Source organism: Electrophorus electricus, chromosome 4 (assembly GCF_013358815.1).
Source record: "Electrophorus electricus isolate fEleEle1 chromosome 4, fEleEle1.pri, whole genome shotgun sequence".
In the NCBI taxonomy this organism is placed as follows: domain Eukaryota; kingdom Metazoa; phylum Chordata; class Actinopteri; order Gymnotiformes; family Gymnotidae; genus Electrophorus; species Electrophorus electricus.
Window position 1 is genome coordinate 11,200,908 of NC_049538.1, and position 18,744 is coordinate 11,219,651.

At 37.7% G+C, this 18,744-nt stretch overlaps 2 protein-coding genes across 2 annotated transcripts; both read left to right on the top strand.

Moving 5' to 3' along the window:
- Nucleotides 1-9,012: 9,012 nt before the first annotated feature.
- On the top strand, nt 9,013-12,787 carry LOC113589487 (extracellular calcium-sensing receptor-like). Its single transcript, XM_035525497.1, is given in 6 exon segments — nt 9,013-9,215; nt 9,302-9,590; nt 10,350-11,105; nt 11,197-11,424; nt 11,585-11,708; nt 11,874-12,787. Coding segments are annotated over 6 exon segments (2,514 nt in total).
- A 2,081-nt stretch (nt 12,788-14,868) lies between these two features.
- On the top strand, nt 14,869-18,099 carry LOC113592360 (extracellular calcium-sensing receptor-like). Its single transcript, XM_027033230.2, has 6 exons — nt 14,869-15,071; nt 15,284-15,569; nt 15,675-16,481; nt 16,593-16,820; nt 16,924-17,059; nt 17,189-18,099. Exons 1-6 carry the CDS (start codon nt 14,869-14,871, stop codon nt 18,097-18,099), a joined length of 2,571 nt encoding a protein of 856 aa, XP_026889031.2.
- Nucleotides 18,100-18,744: the final 645 nt, after the last annotated feature.

Consider the following 18,744-nt stretch of genomic DNA (forward strand, 5'->3'; position numbering starts at 1 on the left):
ATGACTGTAACATATGTAGTCCTTGAGGAATATGATTGCTGTCCACTGCAATATGAAACACGAAGATGCATCTAAAAAGCAACTGCATTTGTTGTCATATAAAAGCTGTTATATAGTTATTATATAAAGATGTTATTTGTTATATATGTTAGATGATATTGTATATAAACTATGTCATATACAATATATGCTAATAAGTTGGCCAAAGTGAAATATGAATGGTCGTTGTGATTAATTAGTGTCTTCGGCCAGTCATATTATTGCAAGTAATATACAATTAAACAGGGTGTTAGTGTTGTTTCATAGAGGAATCCAGCTCCATAACTGTAAGCAAACATGTAATCATACTCACTAGTTCTACACAGTGTCATGACTGTGTTTATCAAGAACATTATAGCACTGTAATTTCAACATTTCAACATGTACTGAGTTCAGCAGTGGTCCTTGGACCAATCACAATATTAAACATTAAAGATTGAATATTCTTACAAAAGCAAACACCTTCCACTATGCCAGTGACCTCAGACTAACCTTCCACTTTCACACATAATTACCAACATGCATATTACAATGTCACCAAAACTCCACTGGTTGTATGCAGTGGTCTGACCATAGCCATTGTTCATATGCAATGGTCTGTCCACAGCCATGAATGTGAGGCCCTGCATGTGCAACCTCTACACTGTAACCTTTACATATGCTGCAGTGTAAACGCAGCTACAGAGTCAGAATATTAAGGGCTTAAACAGTTAAAACTTCTCCAAGTTTCTTTTATGATGAACAATTTATGTTATTTCATTTGTATGTCAAAGTTTTAAATTTTTTATTCTTATTTTTTATAGCTGCACATTTAATTTACTATACACACAATTAGATTTTATGATGTGACACCATTTGTGATATCATTTTTTGAACAATGCATAACCTACATTATTTGGTTTGATATATTAGTTAATATAGTAAAATGATACTGTCTTGTACAATCATGCACAGATTTAACGAAAGAAAAAAAAAATCTAACAGGAGAAAAGAAATCTGTTCTTTCAACTAGGGTTCATTCAGGGATCATTACTAAAGGTAACAATCATCATGGATTATCAAAGAACATTATACCATGTTATACCAGTATACCCTACCAACTTTAATATCAGAAGTACTACAGTAAAAGAACATGGTATTTTTTTGTTCATTAAAAGGTCACGAAAGAGCATCTGCAACCTTTCAGCAAACAGAACATCTGACGCAAGAGCATTAAAGTGTTATTGAGTGCGACTAACTTCCAAAACAACTTGTTATAAAAAACAATTAGCATTCACCAGTCAGAGAAAAAAAACAAAAAACAAAACTGCACCAAAATATTATTATCAATAGAGGTCTCCAGGGTGAAAGTGACTGTTGCTGTCTGGCGAACCCAAATGAAAACCTTGGTCTCGAGGGCTGAGGTGTGTTGTTTGTGAGCTCAGACACACCACTAGGGCACCCTTGTGTCAGTTTTTAATCAGTGTAGGCCCAAGGCTATGATTTAATTGGAGCTGAAAGATGAGAAGCAGCCAGACGGCATAATCTGCCCACGAATGAGGCTTCAGGGGTTGGGTGGCAGATGCAGCTCAGCCTGGTAGGCATGCGCTGACAGGTAAGTGTTTCCAAATTATGAGATCAAATGGCAGCTTGTATTATAATGGTGCATTGCATCATAATTAATTAGCAGCTTTGTAGTAAAGGCAGGAGTGATTAGGAGAAGGCTGATGCCAAAAGAATGCACACAGAGGACTGTTCTTTTTAGTCAAAACACCTTTAACAACACCAAGCCTTTCCACATGAGACTTGGGCTGCATAAGACTAAGTAATCTAATAAGGAATCTAAAAATTAAGCACAAAACATTTTAAAACTATAAATCATTACAGATTAGTTTTATAATGTAATAATAATAATACTGTTATGACGTTAAGCTTATTGTGAAGAAAAATAAAAAAAATAAAAAAAATAAATAATTATAATATACTGATTATTATAATCATTCTGTTTTTTAATATACAATATGAATGTTAATATAAACATCAATACATCGGCCTGGGTATACATTCAGAGGTTTGTTCAGGGCCTGCACACACTGCATACTGAGCATATTTTTATTAATTCATTGAAGGAAATTCCACTTTTAAACAATTCTAAAGTGCACCTTATCAAAATAACCAGGGACTTTGCTAGGCATGCTAGACGGTCCATTCAAACTCACATGACACACATTTTTCAAATATATTACATCTCTGGGCATTCTGTGTTCACATGATGTCCCTTTAGGAAGGTAGCCTTTATGCCTACTAAAGGTCACATAAGTTCAAAGTGTGACAGTGTGAACTTACGACAGAGACCATTACTCAGGATGGTAAATGTATGTTCTGGCTACCATGTCAGTTGGTCAAGGAGTGATCATACCATAAAGATCTCCATCATAAAATATATTTAAGACTATAGGATAAGAACATTACAGGCCTATATCAACCTTATTAATATATTTATATTTATCCAAAGCAACTTACAATTATGACTGGACACAACTTGAGGGTTAAGGGTCTTGCTCAGGGGCCCAACAGTGGTGGTGCTTGAACTGGCAACCTTCTGACTACCAGGCCAGTACCTTAACTTCTGAGCCACCACTACATATATTCATATATGATGATGCTCAGTGATATAGATTTCAGATACTAAAGTATGGCATGACAACAGATTTACTATTAACATCAGGTTTTAGTATAAATATCATGACTGCTATCTTATTGTGGCTGACTGTCCCTCTGTACATTCTCACTGTGCATTGGTCATATTAGCACTAAACATTCTCATAGTATCTTGCAAAGAAAGCTCATTTCCTAATAAGTGAAGAGATAAATCAGAAGTGGCAATAAAAAAAGATGCAATGAAAAATAAATTAACTTAAGTGTTTAGTTCAGGTATGCACAAAGGCAAGTGCTGGTGGGCCAGAGTCCAGCAAAGTCCAGCAGAGTCCTGCAGAGTCCAGCAGAGTCCTGCGGAGTCCAGCAGAGTCCTGCAGAGTCCAGCAGTTTGGCAACAAACTATGCCACCCGCCCGGCCTCTGAAACTGGGCAATGAAGTCTAGAACCGGCCTAGATAAGTAACAAATAATCAACTAGGACTCTAAAAGTTTCACATACTTAGTCCTTTTATCACCTTTGAAATTGAAACGCGTACAGTCCAACATATTGATTTATGGCCTTTGTTACTAACAGCTTTTGTAAATGTGCTCCTTCCCCTGGCACCTCCTATGAAGCAACATTACAAATTAAAAATGTAAAAACTGATTTCAGAACAGTAAATAGGGCAACTTTTACTAAAACAAATAATGATTTCACTGCTGGATGACATAAGTTTAGTCATGGCCTCCTGCTTGTTTGAAGTATCTGGTTGCCTTAGCAAGTGACCAGCAGAGGGTGCTAAAGATCAGTAGCTGAACTGCCAGGCTGGTGCACCTGTCAAAATGCCTCCCACACAAAAAGAGAATTAGGACATGAATGTATTTTCAAAGTAATATTATGCTTATGGGATAAAATAAAGTATATTCATTTGGTAAATTTCCTGAAAAAAAATCTTGAAATAGAAATAAATTGCATGTGCAGTGCTGTGTAAATACATAAAGGTACTCCAGGTTCAGATCTAGCAGGTGCGGGTGATCCACGTTCATGTTAGGGACCCAGTGTCCAGTTGTTCCTTCGTTGGTTTGACTGAAATGTACAGCTGTGTATCATCAGCATGAGAGACAATGCCATATTTAGAAATGACCATATGCCTACTGACCACATATTGACATTTTCATTTAGTTTTCCAGCATTTCACAGATGCTCTTATCCAGAGCAACTTGCATATTTATCAGTATGACTACATTTTCATTTAGTAAGTTTCATGAAGAAAGATCTCAAAATAAATTACATATACAGTGCTATGTAAATATCTTAAGGACAAAGAGTTAATTTACAACATTTACTTTTCAAGATCTCTTTTTTTTCCACCATTATTTGTGTTTTGACCCAGATAAACAAACCAAGAGCCATAGTTGGGGATACTAGAGAGGCGCTGCCGAGGGAAGAGGGCAATAGTCCAGGGACTTAGAGAGTGATGTGTTACAACTTGCAGAACAAGCTTACTAACAGACTCCCTCTAGGATGTACTCCCCTAGAAAGCAATCTGACTGGAGTCCTGACAAACAATAAAAACACAAATAACAGCCCTATTAATTAACAGCAACTGGTCCAGGCATCACATGACTGTCATAAACATCCTCAGGGTTTGACAATGCTCTGAACAGCAACAGCACCCAGCAGACACTGCCTGATGCAACATTAAATTAGGCATAACAGATTAATTGTTTATTCTGTGTTTTGCAGCTGTCACAAGTGTAATGTGTTATTCTAATTCAAGTTCTTACAGGCCTGAACATCAAGAAGTAAGACATTACATATTCACATGAACTAAACTAAACTACATATATTGCCATTGTGCATAACTGAAAGATACCATGTTAAAGCTACAGTAAAACTCCATGCAGTGCAAACAAGTTCATAAAACACACACACACACACACACACACACACACACACACACACACACACACACACACACACACAGAAGTTGCGGTAAAATAAAGTTGGCTATGTAGGCCTTACTCACTGTGTGCACTGTGTGTATATTATGAGCCAGCAGAGCTGGATACCTAGATCACCTAGATACAGTTAGGATGAAAACATTATGAAAAAATGTGTCATGCAAAAACATGGAATATTATCTTATCTCTTCTCTAGTCATACCCATGCCATGTGCCACGTTTAGGGAGCACTTGACACAAAATTTCAGCAAACACAAAGAAACCACACCACTAATATAACTTATTTAAACTTTCTCTGTATTTAGGGTTAGATCTTTGTTTTCCATGTCATCCAGAAGTAGTTTTAGTCCTGTAACTGACAGGACATTAACAGGACATGCTTGCTGAACAGATCAGGATTACACCACCATACTGGCAAGCACCATAATGGCTTAGTTATATGGCAGCTTTCCCCCAAATTCTCACAATAAGTGGTGATACATATGAGCAGAGAAAATCCTCTGAAAGGTCATAAAGAAAATTAAATATTCATTAGGCTGTAGTCTTTTCATTAAATAATTAAATAATAATAAATGTAACAGTAAATATTATATATCCCAGATCACTATTACATATCCCTGATCAACAGGGTTTATTTCTGCTTCAGTCATCTATGTTTTTAAAACAAACATAAACTTAAATAGTAAATACAACCAGATGTTTAGGCCTGTAATTACTAAGGACCAAGTATATAAAATGCACCTCTAATCAGTATAATGTGATATTCAGTTTTTGTTCAAGTCTGAGATTATAATATTTATAGAATTTCATCAATATTAATGCTTCTATATGGTGACTAACTCTGAACATTGAAAATGTGACTGACTGAATAGACTATTCAGTTACTGAATAGTCAGTTTTTTGACAAAAAAAGGACCATTCAGTGCTATACCCACTAAATACACTGCATGATGATGCTACTTTACCGTAATCACCCTTAACAGTGTAGAACATGTAGCAGGTCACAGAGGCCTGATAACCCACACATCAGGTAGAAGCCAGTGTGGATGCTCTCAGTCCTTTCTCCCCACATGTTAGCACCCAGTGCAGTCCCCAGGCCATAGTGATCCTATAAGTTATATTAGGCCTCTGTGACATACTAACTGATCTAACAACTGCCTGTAGCAAGGCCCTAGAGGCCTGCTAAAATCACAGATTCCTCAGTATATCTGTGACACCAGCTGAAGATAGCATCACCTCTCACCACCGGAGGTCACCCTAACCTGAGTCCTTCTGTTTTTCCACCTGTTCCTTGTTTTATCTTAGTCTTTTTGTTGTACCCTGCGTTAAGTATTGCCCTGTTTCTGTTGTGTGTAATTCTGAGCTATCCTTTAGTTTGTGTATTCCCTGATCTTAGATATGACAGTGGCCCCAGTTTAGCCCCAGTTTATAACAGTTAGGCCAAGCAATCCTGTCAGTTATATCAAACCTCTGCTATATGCTCTAAAAACAGCCTTTACCAAGTTATATCCCTAGTGTATCTTCTAACTAAAAACTATGATTGCTATGATTATGAACAGAAATATGTTTGTACTTGTGTTAAATATGACAGTAGTAATAAGTCAAAGTGACTGTACTTTTGTTTTTACCTCTGTTTAATAATACAGTGAACATCCCTGTTTGTTTGCCCTTGCCCCTAAAAGGGAAAGAAAATACAGAGACTAGGCATCAGGGAGCCTTCATCCAACAAGTTTTATGACCCTATGTCAAAGCTTTACATTTACCTACATAGGCAGCATCTTAATTAGCTTGTCGAAGGTACACTCCCATGAGCTGCACACTAGAAATTTAACCTAGGGTTAATTTAACCTAACTTGGTACATGGACTAGGCCTAGGAGAGAGGGTGTGTGCTGAGTTTGAAGGCCCTTGGTCAAAAGGTTTGGTGGCCATCGACCCTTTACATTTACCTGTATAGGCAGTTCTCAGTTTAATTAGTCTGGGGCCTGAGTGCCAGCCACTCAACGGGCCCCATACTGGGCAAGCATAATCTAGGCCTTAGACAGTGTATGCCGAGATTAGAGGCTGCTGATCACACAGTTGGCTTTCTGCGACCCTTTAATTTTTCCTAAATAAGTCAAAGTAACATTCTAGAGGCCTGCAGACCATCCACATGACCTTGGGGCCCCAAATGTGGCAAGCATACTTTAATCCTTAGGTAAGCCTTTAAGCAAAGATTGGCCTAGGTCAAAAGTCAGCATCACACAACCCTTTACATTTACATATCCAAGGAGCACAAGAAGATGTATACCTGACCTTAAATTTACCTGTTGCGTCAAGCTGTAGTAATACCACAATGACTGCAGATGTCACTAGTGAGGAACACCATGTAACCTGTAAGTAATTTTGAATGAGTTTGTCAGTAATGTGCCAGGGAGACAAAAAGCTTCTTACATTATGGAAAAACTGTCAAAGGATGAATTACATAGTGGAATGAAAATGGTGGATTTATTTTCAACTGTAAATGCATCAACAGACATAATTGAAGTCTAATAGCATCTCATAAAATGTCAGATGATCCGAGACTGAGGGCCTCGTCAGAATTGCTACAGGCGGTGGCTACTTCAAACATTCCCTTTTCAGCAGTGCCTAATACAGATGTTAATTGAAGAATATTAGAAATTCCGCTTAGACAGATCTGTGTGGGTTTTTTTTTTAAATGAAATAAAATGAGAGCAATATATTTTATTATAGAGTGCCTGCTTTCTACCTTTGTTTCGCCACTCGTTATACAGCCCCAATTCTATTTTCCTACTGCTCTATGTTCTCAGCATTGTCTGGTGTGGTGCCCTCTCCTCCTGCACCACCAGAATACAAGATGCTGCGCCACCATTTGCTTGGCACGTGTCCTCCGCTGCATAGCACTGAGCTGTTCGCTGCAGTGCGTCTGTGCTGATGATGAGTTCTGCTCTCTCTGCCTGGGTGATGGCTGCTTGGAGGCTGGCTGGCGCGGTATCATTCTGACAATAAGACATTAAGGAAGTAGCATAGTGCTAACTCTGCGCACTGCCTTCTCAAATGCTGGATATGCGTACCGGACCATTGTGCTCAATTCCGACAACAAGTATGCTCATTTGCTCTCCCTACAGCTGCTCTGAAAGCAGCCACTTGACATATAGCAACTGCGCTGCCTGCCAAAAAGGATGTTGGAGGGACGCGGTCAATGCTACGAGCTTATCATGCTGTTATTATGGCAGCTCTATGAGCACCCACAGTGCTTTTCCCACCAGTGCCAGGTACAGCTGCCCCATGGCAATAGCCTCGGCCCAGCTTTGGTGTTGGGCAGCTACTTTCTGTGTGGAGCATACACTCCAGTATGGAGGAGTACTGTCACTGCTGACGCTGTGGGCCCTCTGTCACTGGGAGCAGGCCAGGCTCTTGCGCTGAGCCTTTCTGCGTTGCTCTCCTTGCCATTATCACCAGACAGCTGCTTCATTCTCGTCTGGTTGGACCCGGCAGGACCCGGCAGGACCCGGGTTCCCGCTTCCTCTGGGCTGCTTCTTCTTTGCTGAGTTTTTCATTGCATTGCCCAATCCATCTCAATTCAGCAGTGCAGCCCATCTGAAACCATTACAGTGTTGGCGGCAAGGAAAACCCGTGAGACGACATCTCTCGCATGTGAATACTGATTTATTGAAAAGTGTACATAATAAACAGGCAGAGATGGAACTGAACTACTCAATACAGGAAAAGGTGCAGAGTACCTGAAAACAACACTACACACAATGATGGTAATAACACAAAAGAACACCACTTCACTGCAAAATTATGTGACTAAAGTAAACATGTGCACAATTGTGACACATTAGGGAAAGCAATAACAGCATTAATGTTGAACTAAATTACAGGTCAGGGAACACACTGGGAAACCTACCTGTGCAGTAACTGCCCTCGATCTCTCTCACAGGCCAATGGCCAATGTCACAATATTTAATGCTTAACTCATATTATTAAGGTTTTAAGTTAATCAGAGACAATGAAAATGTTTAGATTTTATTAGTAATTATTGGAACTTATTTTAAATTAAGTTTTTCAAATTGAGAGTTGCTGATAAATTATCTATAAGTTTCTATAACCATTAAGCAATATTTATTTGCAATTGTTCTTCCTGCCAAGGTTCACATCTTATCTGTGAACAATCCTAGTTGATCATCCTTCAATGAATTAAAAACACCTGGCTGAATTCAACAGGCCCCAGCTAGCATCCTGTCCCTTAATGAAGTCATGAAGTCCACAGTTCCTGATTTGTTAAATGTGAACAGTAACATCCGGAAAAGATCTATGCATGTTTATAAAAAGAATCAATGCGGTAGTGGATGGGGATTCATGTAGCACTAGTAGCAGAGAGATTTTGGGATGTTTTTTCATGTGCTCCTGGTTTCAGTTGTTCTTGCAGCAAAGGGTGAAAATCTAATTTGCCATATTCTAGAAAGTCCAGAGTATGCTTTACTGTCTAAGGATGGAGATGTGATAATTGGAGGAGCTTTTTTAATACACAGCGCTGTAATACTGCCATCATTGTATTTTACAGAAAAACCTGAACCTCTAATATGCTATAGGTTTGTTATAAAGCAAAAGTTCACACTCCAGTGATGTTTTCAGGAAAACCAATTACTGTTGTGTAATGTTTCCTGTATGCCCACAGACTTAACCTCAGAGAACTACGCTTTGCCCAGACCATGATTTTTGTCATTGAGGAAATCAACAGAAGCAGCAGCCTGCTCCCAAATGTCTCTATTGGTTACAGGATTTATGACAATTGTGGCTCAAGATTCTTATCTATGAGGGCAGCTATGGCTCTGATGAATGGTCAGGAACTAAGAGCAGATGGAGCTTGCTCTGGAAAAGCGGCAGTGCAGGCCATTATAGGGGAGTCAGAGTCTACTCCTACTATAGTACTCGCTAAAACTACAGGGCCTTTCAAAATCCCAATTGTAAGAATAAGCTACTGTCATGCCATGTGCTGACGCGCATAGTACTTGGAGAGCAAATTTTATTAGTATAACAATTAATAGGGCACTGCCTTTAGTTCACCTGTTATTCATCAGCTATCCCAACTAATTATACATACTTGGATATCAGTCTCTTGAATACTCAAAACATTTAACAACTTAGTTTGGTGTGAAACCAGACATGTTGCAGACATGTTGCATAGTACTTGGAGAGCAAATTTATTTAAAAATTAATATGACAATTAATAGTGCACTGCCTTAGTTCACCTGTTATCCATCAGCTATCCCAAGCAATTATACATTGGATATCAGATTTCGAAATCACATTGTAAATAAAAATTTAACCATATTTAACTATGTTGCTAAATGTTGTTATTTTATTTTTTTACATATAGTTACTGAATAATATTCTGTTTCTTGAAAATACACAGATAGTTCACTTTCTTTAATATAATGAATGAAAATGTACAAATGCTTTTTATAGTTTGTATTCCATCAAATATATATTTTTGCCACTTGTATGCTTGCCTCCTGCATGATTAATCTTTTGAATGAGAGTACACTGAGGCATTTGGTTGAACTATTGGTAATTAAGGTATAACGGTGTGCTGTAAATTAAGGTGTGCTAAATGTTCTGTAAATTAAGATGTGCTAAATGTTCTGTAAATTAAGGTGTGCTAAATGGTTTGTAAATTAAGCTGTGCTAAATGTTCTGTAAATCTTCTGTCTTTCTCTGCCCAGATCAGTCATGCTGCCACATGTGAATGTTTGAGCAGCAGGAAAGAGTTCCCCTCCTTCTTCAGGACCATAGCTAGTGATTACTACCAGAGTACAGCTCTGGCTCAACTGGTCAAGCACTTTGGCTGGACCTGGGTAGGAGCTGTGAACAGTGACAGTGACTATGGTAATAATGGGATGGCCATTTTCCTTGAAGCTGCAAAAGAAGAAGGGATATGTGTGGAGTATTCAGAGAAATTTGACCGATCTGAGACTACCAAACTCATGAAGGTGGTAGACACTATTAGGAAAGGCACAGCTAAAGTGGTTATTTTATTTGTTGCCCATATTGAGATGAACATTCTAATAGAACATCTTATTCTAAAGAATGTCACAGGATTACAATTTATTGGAGTTGAGGGATGGATTACTGCTGTTAATCTAATAACTCCAACAAGCTACAGTGTGCTGGGTGGAAGCTTGGGACTTGATGTGGGAAAAGCCAACATTGAAGGCTTTGCTGACTACGTCCTAAAATAATTTTGGGAAACAGCTATCCCTTGCTTCCTGACAGGGGGAAACATTTCTCAAGCTGAAAACACTTGCAGCAGATATAAGGATCTTCTTCCATTTCAAAACTACAATGAAGATATCTCAGAACTGCGATATGCCAATGGCATCTACAGTGCAATTTATGCTGTGGCCCATTCTCTACACAGCCTGCTCAGATGCACAGAAAACCAGAGATGTAATAAGGACAAGATAATACAACCTTGGCAGGTAACACAATAATAAAAAAAGGAACAAAAAAACCCAGTCTGTAACTGACACTGATCACATAGATACCAACATTCTCTTTTTACCTCTCAAGGTTTCTGAGGCTCTGAAAAAGGTCAATTTTACCACAAAATCAGGAGAGCAGGTGTGGTTTGACAGCACTGGAGCAACGTCTGCGAAGTATGATGTGGTGAACTGGCAACTTGGGGTCAATAGAGAAGTGCAATTTAAGCAAGTGGGCTACTATGATGCCTCTATGCCTCCTGGAGAGCAAATTGTCCAAACTACTAGAAACATAGTTTGGGCTGGAGGAAAAACTGAGGTACAGATACGGTTGGCTGATTATAAATGTTTTAAACATAGTAATTATTATAAAACATTACAAACATATGAAAATGATTGCAGAGGATTTGTTCTGTTGTTTTATTATTTCTGCATTTTACTTAAATAGTAATGCATGCCACCTATTATGCTCATATTAGAAGCCAAGGTCTGTATGCAGTGAGAGCTGTCCTCCAGGAACCAGGAAGGCTGTGCAGAAGGGAAGGCCTGTCTGCTGCTATGACTGTATACCATGTGCAGAGGGAGAGATCAGTAACATGACAGGTAATTTTAGGCTTACGAAGTTCCAAAGAAAATTTGTTAGTTGTACATTTTGCATTCTGCTCTTGCTTTCTAGGGTACAGTTCCTGAGCAATGGCATCAATAAATAAAAACACAGGACCATGGCTGTGTTCTTTCCTAATCAGAATAATCCTAATTGTTTTGCAGATTCAAATAACTGCGAGCAGTGTCCAGGAGAATACTGGCCTAATGCTGAGAGAGATAAATGTGTGTTAAAGGTCATAGAATTTCTTTCTGTTACAGAGGTTATGGGGATAGTACTTTTATTGTTTTCTCTATTTGGAGCAGGATTAACTATTTTAGTGGCCATTTTATTTCTAATAAACAAGGACACTCCCATCGTCCGAGCCAACAACTCAGAGCTGAGCTTCCTGTTGCTCTTCTCTCTGACTCTGTGTTTCCTCTGTTCACTTACCTTCATTGGTCGGCCCTCTGAGTGGTCCTGTATGCTGCGCCACACAGCATTTGGGATCACCTTCGTCCTCTGCATCTCCTGTGTTCTGGGGAAAACAATAGTGGTGTTAATGGCCTTCAGGGCTACACTTCCAGGCAGTAATGTCATGAAATGGTTTGGGCCTCCACAGCAGAGACTCAGTGTTCTTGCTTTTACTCTCATACAGGTCATTATTTGTGTGTTTTGGATAACAATTTCTCCTCCTTTCCCCTATAAAAACATGAAATACTACAAGGATAAGATAATATTAGAATGTGGCTTAGGTTCAGCTGTAGGTTTCTGGGCTGTACTGGGTTATATTGGATGTTTGGCTTTTCTGTGTTTTATTTTGGCATTTTTAGCACGGAAGTTGCCTGATAACTTTAATGAAGCCAAATTCATCACATTCAGCATGCTCATATTCTGTGCAGTTTGGATCACCTTCATTCCAGCTTACGTCAGCTCTCCTGGAAAATTCACTGTAGCTGTGGAGATATTTGCCATTTTGGCCTCCAGTTTTGGTTTACTGTTTTGTATTTTTACACCAAAATGTTATATAATTCTGTTGAAGCCTGAATTAAACACAAAGAAACACGTGATGGGGAAAATGGCATCTAAATCACTATAAGAAATTCAATAAAATATAAACATACAGAATATTCACATAGAGTGGTTATTTAAGTTTAAATATTGAATGTACTCACACAAGTAAAACCCTGAATAAACAATGAGAAATACAACGTTCTCAAGAATGAAAGTTGAGCCATACAATGACTCCATACCTCACGCTTATTACATTCTTCCTACTGCTTATTATTTTGTATTGTGTGAACTCAATAACTGTTTATTTAAAGCTGCTTACCATCAATAAGACCAAGCTAAAAAAGGTAAATAGTCAGAGATTATAGTGGTAGGTGCACTGGTCACAAAATCCTGAAAAAATATTTAATGCAATAAGTGGTCTGTCAAAAATCAAAATAAAGTGATGAACACAGAGGATGACTTCAATTGCTTTTCATGGTTGGTCTCTCCAAATATCACATCTGAACAGAAAATGTTGCAGGATAACAGCATTTTGCAGTACTATGACAGCATTCCAAGCAAAATGAAATCAAGTTCTTAGACCTTTTTTTGCATATGTGAACTTAAAGACCTGTTTTTGGACCGGTGTGGATGTGCTTGCAAATGTTTGCTGGCGCCACAAAATAAATGAGTAAAGTGACAGAAATGAAAGATCTGAAAGTGTTTGTCCAAGTATACATAACCATCATGTTGTATGTCCAAACAGAAATAAAATTCATCTACATTTTTACCATATACATTCTGGCCTGAGGAAAAAAAAAAAAAGCCATTGTCTTTAGCATAAGGTAATCAAAAAATGCATTCAATAAGTATATTAATGATCATTTTAGACCACTGCTTAGAGTTTATGAAGTCCTCCTCATAGTCTTTTAGATTAAATACTTGTATGTACACTGAAAGGTCTGATTGAGGCATGGTTATTAACATTATTATATAATTTACCAAATTATTATTTTTGGCTAATCCCTATTATCTATTGCACGACTGCATGTTGTCAAAAGTGTAGGTCACAGGTGCCTTTTAAAAATATAACTGCAGTTTAAAATAATTAGTTTTGACATTGGATGTGAGAACTATAATACACCTTTACAAAAGAATGGATGTTTTGATAACATTTTATTAAAATGTTTGGCTGTTTTGGGACTTAGTGTGTGAATGTCTTTATTTTAAAAATCAGTGTAATTGCCTTGTGTATGAAGGAGAAATCTATATGCTGCTCTAATTGAAAAGATTTGGAAAAATGATTTTACTTGTTTTTCTGGCAGATTTTATTAAATTATAACACCTATATCACTGAAAATGAGAAGCTTTAAAAGAAAACAAAATAAAGTCACACTTGTGTATAAGAGTACAGGGAGGAACGGAAGTTTGGTGCCTTTGAGCATTTCTGCCTTCACTGTTTGTGTGATTTGTTACCAATTTCTACAAACAGAAATGTCTATTATATCTACACATTGTTAGATATTTCAGTTATTTTGTCCACCCATAAACCTTAATTAAAAATAAAATTGAATTAATTGGATTCTAACAAAATACTTTGATTCAGGATATCTACATAGGCTTTAATGTAATATTATAACATATATATTAATGTAATATTTACATACATATAATATCCACAGATCTTCAATGTAATATTAAAAATTATATATTTAAGGTAACTATTACATACATATAATGTAATATCCGCTTTAATGTAAACTAGATATTGGCAAAGCTGTATAAAACCAGGCAGGTCAAACAATGATGACAATGATGTGGCTATATTCTTCCCAAGTCTGTGCATGCTCATGTGATAAAGAGTCTTACAGAAGGGAAGATCTATAGGCAATGAAGTTGGAGGGAAGCAATTATAGTCATTAACAAACAGCATGACTACCATGACCTTCATTAGTTAAAGACTCTGCAGATGAGCAGCCAAGGGAGAAAAATGGTTTTGGACTGACCATGTCAACCAATAAATCCAAATGATATCCAGTCAAACACGAGCTTCACTTACAGAAACTGATCACATGTTCAGATCACATGATTGCATACTCAATGCACCAAGAATGGATTATCAATCCCTATATAATATGCTCTTCCAGTTAGGGCAGGGTGGCAGAGTCGTGCCCTAGAACCTCTGTGATGTTTCTTTACACATTACTGTTCCTCTGGGTCTTTAAAGCAAAAGGTGAGAAAGTTAACTGTCAAATGATTGGAAGCCCAGAGTACCCCGTGCTTTACAAGGATGGGAATGTTATCATTGGAGGAGCTTTTTCAATTCACACCAAAATTACACTACAGACACCATCATTTACCGAGAAACCACAACGTCTAACCTGCACCAGGTTTGTTCCTTCTTTTCTTTTTTGCAATATAAATCAAACCTTTTTTCTTTTACTTAGATTGGAGTTTGGGGGCCAAAGCAAGTATTAAAAATTAATTGTATAAACAAATACCTATCTAATACTGTACAATGCTAAAACTGTAAATAATAAGATCATTAGCAGGTCACTACAAGACAGGCAAAGTGTACAATTGTTTCTCTCTATTTCTTTAGCCTGAACTTCAGAGAATTCCAGTTTGTTCAAACTATGCTGTTTGCTATTGATGAAATAAACAAGAGCAGCCTCCTCCCTAATATTTCTATTGGATACAAAATATTTGATAGCTGTGGCTCAACATTAGCCTCTATGAGATCAGCAATGGGTTTGATAAATGGTCAGCATCATACAGCACAAGAAATCTGCTATGGGCACTCAGCAGTACAAGCTATCATTGGAGAATCAGAATCATCCTCAACCATAGTGATGTCAAGCTCAACTGGACCTTTCATGATTCCAGTGGTAAAACAATGAACATCAATCTAATTTATTAAACCAAAGAATGCAGCAAAAGTGATAATAGTCACATAGAAATAATTCTATTTTCATGTTTCTTATTTCCAACAGATAAGTCATTTTGCTACGTGTGCTTGCCTGAGCAACAGAAAACAGTATCCCACTTTCTTTAGAACAATTCCCAGTGATTACTACCAAAGCAGAGCACTGGCTCAGCTAGTAAAATATTTTGGCTGGACGTGGGTAGGAACTGTAAGAAGTGACAATGACTACGGCAACAATGGTATGGCCACATTTATGGAGGCAGTGGCAAAAGAGGGTGTATGTGTTGAATACTCTGTGGCCATTCTCAGAACAAATTCCAAAGAGAGCATTGCTAAAGTTGTGGAAGTGATCAAAAAAGGCACTGCTAAAGTTTTAGTAGCATTTCTTGCCCAGAGTGAAATGGAAGTACTGTTAGAGGAAGCCCTTGTTCAAAATATAACAGGGCTACAGTGGGTAGGCAGTGAGTCCTGGATAACAGCCAGGTACTTGGCAACTAAAAGAACTTCAAACATTTTAAGCAGCGCAATAGGCTTCACTATCAACAAGTCAAAAATTCCAGGCTTGAAGGACTTCCTTCTTAAGGTCCATCCTTCTCAGAGTCCCACAAATGCCCTTCTGACTGAGTTCTGGGAAACAACATTTGGATGTCAGTTTTTTCCAGAAGCTGAGAATGTGAAGCTTTGCACTGGATATGAGAATCTCAAAGAGATTAATAACACATTCACTGATGTATCAGAGCTAAGGATATCAAACAATGTGTATAAGGCAGTTTATGCAATAGCTTATGCCCTGCATAACACACTGGCTTGCCAAACTGATGGCTACCTTGACAATGTACTTTGCTCCCAAAAGGACATATTACTTCCAGGTGAGGTACGAAAAACAACGAATCTTCAATATAAATAAAAATGAGAACATTGCATGCAAATAAACATGCACACACAGCACAGAATAATTTTTTTCATGTACCATTTTTTTTCTTAGATACTACACTCTTTACAGACTGTGAACTTCACAATGCCCTCAGGTGAGCAAGTGTATTTTAACAGTGATGGAGACCCTACTGCGAGGTATGAGTTGGTGAACTGGCAGAGGAATGAGGCAGGGGAAGTAACCTTTGTTACAGTTGGTAACTACGATGCCTCTCACCCAAGTGATGAACAGTTCGTCATGAAACCTGTCAATATAGTTTGGGCTGGAAACAGTAATATGGTAGGTAGCCTACACAGTAAGTTCACTACAAGAAAAAAACTTACTATGAGGTTCTAGTACAAAAATCATATAAATTATTTTGGGGGGAGTGTAACTGAATCAGAGTTTGTATCAGAGGCCCAGATCCATGTGCAGTGAGAGCTGCCAGCCTGGCTACAGACAGGCCCAAATCAAAGGAAGGCCACCCTGCTGCTTTGAATGTGTACAGTGCCCTGTAGGTGAAATCACCAACATGACAGGTAATCTATGCTTTTCTTTATTGATTAAAGAACATATAAACACATAAAATAAAAGATGCCTATCACAGAAATAAAAGATTTCTGTGATAGGCATCAATAAAAAAATAGTCTCATCTTGTCTCATTTTAGACTCTATTGAATGCATCAGATGTCCTTTGGAGTACTGGTCAAATGAAAACCACAGCCTATGTGTTCCGAAGAAAGTGGAATTCCTGTCATTTGATGAAGACATGGGAGTCATTCTGACAGTGTTTTCATTAACAGGAGTTTCTTTTACTGTAGCTGTAGGGATGGTATTTTTCTATTTTATAGACACACCCCTTGTAAAGGCAAGCAATACCGAACTGAGCTTCCTGCTGCTCTTCTCTCTGACTCTGTGCTTTCTCTGTTCACTTACTTTCATTGGTCAGCCCTCTAAGTGGTCCTGTATGCTGCGCCACACAGCGTTTGGGATCACCTTTGCTCTTTGCATGTCCTGTGTTTTGGCAAGAACAATAGCAGTAGTGATGGCATTCAAAGCCACAGTGCCAGCAAACAGCCCTCCTCAGTGTTCAGTGCCAGTACAGAGAATGAGTGTTTTTTGTTGCACTCTCTTTCAAATCATTATATGTGCTCTGTGGTTAGGACTAGCACCTCCAGTGCCTCACAAAAACATGGTTCACTCCACTGATAAAATAATACTAGAATGTGATTTAGGTTCAGCTATAGGTTTCTGGGCTGTGCTAGGTTATATAGGAGTCTTGGCTGCTTTGTGTTTTATTTTGGCTTTTCTAGCACGGAAGTTGCCTGATAACTTTAATGAAGCCAAATTCATCACATTCAGCATGCTCATATTCTGTGCAGTTTGGATCACCTTTATTCCAGCTTATGTCAGCTCTCCTGGAAAAGTCACTGTAGCTGTGGAGATATTTGCTATACTGGCCTCCAGCTTTGGTTTACTGTTCTGTATATTTAGTCCAAAATGTTATATTATTATGCTTAAGCCAGAACATAATACTAGAAAGCATGTCATGGGTAAAGCACATGCAAGATCACAATGACCCTTCTTCTCTCTGCACACTGCATACATGGAACACACTGTAATAAGACTGTAGATCCATGTCTATGTAAATACAATACATGCTAAAGCTAAAGAAATGTATATATCATTAAACAAATGCGATAATTATTCAAATGTTTGAATACAAACAAAATATATTTCATAATATATCAAAAGCATTAATAAAATATATCTATTAAATTACATATATTCCTAACTATTGCAAGTGGAATTGCAGATCATTTTGACAAGCCTGCTTACATGTAGAATACATGTAGCCTAAGTAAATTATGACCTAAGGGCTTTCTTACTGGAAACTAATTTTAATATAATAATATAGTAACAATATTAAATCATTATTAAATAATTATTAATTACTAAATTATTAATTACTAATTAATTACTTACAAAAATAATGATTTTTATAAGCACTAAAGCAAATTGTAGGAATAAAAAACTCATCATAATTTTCTGAAAGGTGCTACTATGAGAAAAGGTGGAATGTTGGATTCATGTTAAGGTCTAGGATTGGACCAAATATAATCCAGAGATCATTGTTCTGTTTTTCTGTCAGTCAACAAACTTGCTTTCATCATTGGACAGAAATGGTAAACATACCACTTCAGCATTCTCAGGCCACATGTTC

Excerpts from the sequence above, each read along its gene's own strand:
- LOC113592360 (XM_027033230.2), top strand. The coding sequence starts at position 14,869 with ATGTTTCTTTACACATTACTGTTCCTCTGGGTCTTTAAAGCAAAAGGT. Across the intron at positions 15,570-15,674 it reads GACCTTTCATGATTCCAGTG|ATAAGTCATTTTGCTACGTG; the intron begins GTAAAACAATGA and ends TATTTCCAACAG. Across the intron at positions 17,060-17,188 it reads TGAAATCACCAACATGACAG|ACTCTATTGAATGCATCAGA; the intron begins GTAATCTATGCT and ends GTCTCATTTTAG.